At 37.8% G+C, this 4793-nt stretch overlaps 1 protein-coding gene and 1 non-coding gene across 2 annotated transcripts in view; one reads left to right on the forward strand and one right to left on the reverse strand.

The window, feature by feature from the left end:
- Positions 1-1520: 1520 nt before the first annotated feature.
- SARC_30057 lies at positions 1521-1593 on the forward strand. The gene has a single exon. It is a non-coding gene; the product is annotated as a tRNA-Arg (tRNA).
- Positions 1594-2593: 1000 nt separating this feature from the next.
- Positions 2594-4793, reverse strand: part of SARC_03064 (hypothetical protein) — a gene marked incomplete at both ends in the record, with an annotated part of 6381 nt that continues 4181 nt past the window's right edge. Inside the window, 5 exons of the mRNA XM_014303150.1 lie at positions 2594-2765; positions 2959-3119; positions 3309-3376; positions 3828-3881; positions 4183-4368. Of these exons, the coding sequence (XP_014158625.1) occupies positions 2594-2765; positions 2959-3119; positions 3309-3376; positions 3828-3881; positions 4183-4368 (641 nt within the window). The remainder of the gene's footprint in view (positions 2766-2958; positions 3120-3308; positions 3377-3827; positions 3882-4182; positions 4369-4793) is intronic.

The raw sequence follows: 4793 nt of genomic DNA on the forward strand, positions 1-4793 counted from the left end.
TATATATATATATATATATATATATATATATATATATATATATATATATATATATATATATATATATATATATATATATATATATATATATATATATATATATATATATATATATACATACATACAGACAGAATTAATATATAATCCATGTATTCCGTGGTCGTTGTTTGCACTTCAAAATGTGCCATTTTCGCCGAAATTTAGTGCTCAGATTTGTACAATATGGGTTGGTAATGTAGAGAGCCGCGATAAACACACCTGTTTTGATTTAGCCATTATCCCCGTGATTCAGAGTCCGCGCTGGTTCTAATATGGCCGGTATTTATCAGCGCCAATTGTTTGCATTATGACCGTCACCTGCAGATGCCACAAGTATCGATCAGACTTACGCCTGCTTTCATTTGCGTATGAAAGTACTAACTATCATATAGTTGCCGTCACAAATTAACCCCTTCTCTCTGTACATGGACTTGGCGGTTAGTCTTGAACCAATTTTGCTTCATACATAGAAGTCTGTAAATCAGTCCTTATAGATGACCTATGTGTATGCTTAGTTGGCTATGCCAACGTTGAGAAAAACCATATTTTTTAATATCAAAACCTAACAAATATTGGAAATACACACAATTTTATTATTAAAAAGCGAGTGTTTTTGGGGCCTATGAATATTTGCGCAATTGCATAATCAACAGCCATTGGCTGCACAGCCGATCCGCATACATAGGGCTTTTTTATCATTGAAAACGGCATCCGGTGATCCGACATTGTTACATATTGGGCGAAAGTTTAACGCTATAGGCATCGGAATCTATGCGTTTTAACTTATAGCGGTATGAGACCTGATTGCAACTTTGAGTGCAACAGTGCAAGCTGCATACTCGAACTTTCAAAGTGCAAACCCTATATTTAAATACGAGCCTACAATTGAATATCATAAAAGGTATATTTAAAAAAAATATCAATTGAATAGAACGACGCTGTATAGTAGGCTGGTTTGACATAGCCTCCTTCTAAATAGGTAAAAAACAACGAGTATTAATTGAAATAGATCTGACCGTGTAATAAAGGTGAGGGAAACATTTATTATTATAACTATAAATTAGCATACAGTTTACTATTGCTGTACGAAGACTGACGAGAAAAGATATATAAAAAGGAATGAACAAATTTGACTCCAAAATTGATGTTTATTTAATAGTTACATCTTGTCCCACCCGCTATCGTCCTGTGCCTACTTCCCAACTTCCTAAGCAGTCTTTTGGTATAAAGGCTCTTCAGACATTTTTTTCCCCTGGCAAATAAAACATTTCCTCATCTACTAGCCTTGCGACACATCAATACTTCATCTTTTATGCTTTTTCAGAATTACAAAAAAGAGCTACCAGCTGATCCACGGCGGCCCACGCCTGCTGGACTATATATTTATATTTATATATACGTATTACCTAAATATAATGTTGACAACAAAGAAAATATTTTTCAAATTTATGATATATTTATTATCATTATAAAATAATTCATCTTCTGTAGCTCAGTTGGTAGAGCGCACGCCTACGAAGCGTGAAGTCGCGGTTTCGAGTACCGTCAGAGGAAGTTTTTCTCTGCCTCAGTTTTTATCGTGATAGGTTCTAGGGGGTTTTTTTTGATGTTGTTAAAAATTTCAGACACAAAGTGAAGATGTTTTGAAAAGCTACGGGACATAACTGTGAAGACAGTTCCATAGAGTTCCATTGCTGTGAGAAAACGTGTCTACGCGGCATTTTATTTGAAATGATTCCTCATATTCAAAACACTAGGATAAACGCGTCTCCAGCGCGTACCTGCTGCGGATGTGTGTACTCGAAAATCACTCTGGACGAAGCAATTCCTGCATCACAAAATGATCAGGTTCTAGATCCAATCAAGGGAATCTGCTTTTGGCGGGTGTTTGACGTAGCCAGAGAGATCTTTTTATCTCTAAGTCGCTTACCTACTTGCACAAACACCACACTAAAAATATCCAACCGAATTGTCCATGCGTGCTTCTCAATTTCGTATACTCTCACTTCCAAGATTATTGCGCAAGTAAAAAGATACTCATCAAAGCGAGCGGTAATCTTCAATCGGAATCTCCAATGCTGAACAAGCTACACCCGCACGACGATCACAAGAGAACGAGATGAGAATGTCCCGCATTCTGGGTCGACTATTGGATGAGTAGAGTATATCGACAGATATGTTACTTTCGTCGAGCTCGTGACCAATTCCTCCCAACAGGATCATCAATTCATTTCATACATAGTCCTCGCGCAAAACTTTCTCAAGTATTTGTGCATGAGTATCGTAAACGCAATGGGCGCCCCGCACGCACTATATCCATGGTACATGCCAAGATAGCCATGTACAAATACACACAAGCATGGGCGGATCGTGCCAAAGTAGACATATCTTCCAATACTTCAACCTCTCCCAGGGCGAGTCTGAGAAAGTTAGTTCTGATTTTCAGCGCTGGACTCATAGATATGCATAGCTACCAGCAGAATGTTCCTCCATTTTGAAGCTATCTCTGCCATCTCTACTATGGAAGCACGCTCACAAGTGCTCTTTTGGCATGCTACTCGCTGTTGTCACCACTTTCACTTTCACTATCGTATGCAGCCAGCATACTTGCCAGCGGTTTCGAATCCGTTTTTGGGGGATCTGCTTTAGTAGTTTTGTGCGTGTCACTGACTTCCGTTGTGTCACTTACTTTTTGCCTTTTGGATTCAGAACTGGAATTTGCGTCTCTGTTATCAAATAAGTGGCGGTGATGCGGGTAAGGCGATTTATAATTATTTCCACGTAAAATTAGATAATCTACGAAAACTTGCAACATTTTTGAGCATAAACTTGACAACGGAGATACACAAAACACAGCTGCGTATCTTAGTTTCGATCGTGAGAGAAACCAATAATTCATGATAAATACCCATGACACACCTCGAATCTGCTGGTCGTTTTACAATCCCCAGTAGTAGCCCGCCAGCAAACCTCTTTTTTGGCGGCTGCACCACCTTACTTTCTTTGCTCGCGCCTTCTGCACCCAACTTTTCCAGATTAAAGTTTGTAGCTTGTGCGGTTTGTTTGCTGGATACGGCCATCTACAGAACACATGAACATACGAAATGATATTTATACTCCACGCGCTGGTACAAGCATATAGCAGCTTGTGTACACATAATTTGTGCAGCAGCAGTTAACGGGTACATATTACCGGTTCTGACAAACTCTTCAAAGTATTTATTGCCAGATTCACTGTAGCTGAGAGAAAGACAGAACTATCATCATACCCTATATGCTTTCACATCCGCCATCTCTTCCTCCCATCGCTGTTCTTCTTTCTTCGCCTCCTCCTCAGCTAAAACGGAATTGTAGGATTTCTCAAATAGGCAAGGTTGTCCGTGTATGGTCGGTTGTCCGTGTATGATCCGTGTATGAGCAGGTCACAAATGTAAACCAAATGAAAGCACCAAACAACGCAAACAAATGTTCCTACTCAATCTCACACTAAGATTGCGGCCGGATAGGCAGCAATATATGAGTTCATTGCAATATTATATGAAAGCACAGCAATATGCGATACAATGTAACAATGGAAAAAAAAACCGAATATTACTCACGGAATCCTGCCTACCAATCCATACGATAAGAATATGCATACAGCTGAGTTTCAAGCAATATAAAACGAAGACAATCGCGGGACGAAGTTATTGCAAGAATTTCGAATCAGACAAACATTTATAAGCAGGGATTGAATTATTATTCCAAAAAACTGACGTACATTGAATACCCATCGTCGTTCAACTCACCTGCAGCTTGAAGAAAGTTCACGTCTTCATCATCCAGGTAAGATATCTGGTTTTCTATGGAAGTAATCATGGACAAAAACAGATAATTCCTAAATAGGTGAAAATGCACTCCGAATAGCCTGAGGCGCATCCAAACCTATGCCTCTGTCAATGCTAGCTTCATCCAGTATCGATGCCATCATCTTGTGGATTGCCAAAGCTCACGTCGAAACAATCTCGGAGAAAACGGAGCAACGTCTTTCATCTATGGATACGCCTAGTTTCGTATGCATTCATATGATATGGCAGCAGTGTGAATTATTATTCAAGGGTAATCAAATATTACTTTCATCAAGAAACTCAGATAAAAACGTACTGAACTTCATTTTCTCATCGATATCTTCATTTTTCCGGTCCTTATTTTCCTGCAACCGTTCAAAGAGGGATCGTGGATCATAATCCTCGTCAACATGTTTTACAGCTGTGATTGACAAAACCAAAGTGTTAGTGAAACGGGCTACATCTGACCCCAGACGATCAATGTATAAATCTTCTTTGAGCGCTAGTAGACAAACAGAAAACGATATGGCTTTAATTGAAAGATATGTTTTTCCAACCCACGCGCGTATAGAATTATGAGTGGGGCAGATACATACAACAGAAGTAATTCTATAAAACACACTGGTACTTGTGTGTTCAGATAAAAAACATGGAGAATCTTTGTAGGCGCGATCAATCATATGTACATATATATATACTCTTGTATGGAGACATGGAAAAACACTTCAGCATGTAAATATAAACTTCATATATATATATATGCGTGAATGTCTCCTTATATTTTAAAATATATACAAATTTATAGGGTAGAAAATACTTAAATACACATACATACTATTATAGATATATATATATATATATATATATATATATATATATATATATATATATATATATATATACCCCTATATATACATATATATATAT

Source organism: Sphaeroforma arctica, assembly GCF_001186125.1.
Source record: "Sphaeroforma arctica JP610 unplaced genomic scaffold supercont1.149, whole genome shotgun sequence".
NCBI classification, from domain to species: Eukaryota; class Ichthyosporea; order Ichthyophonida; genus Sphaeroforma; species Sphaeroforma arctica.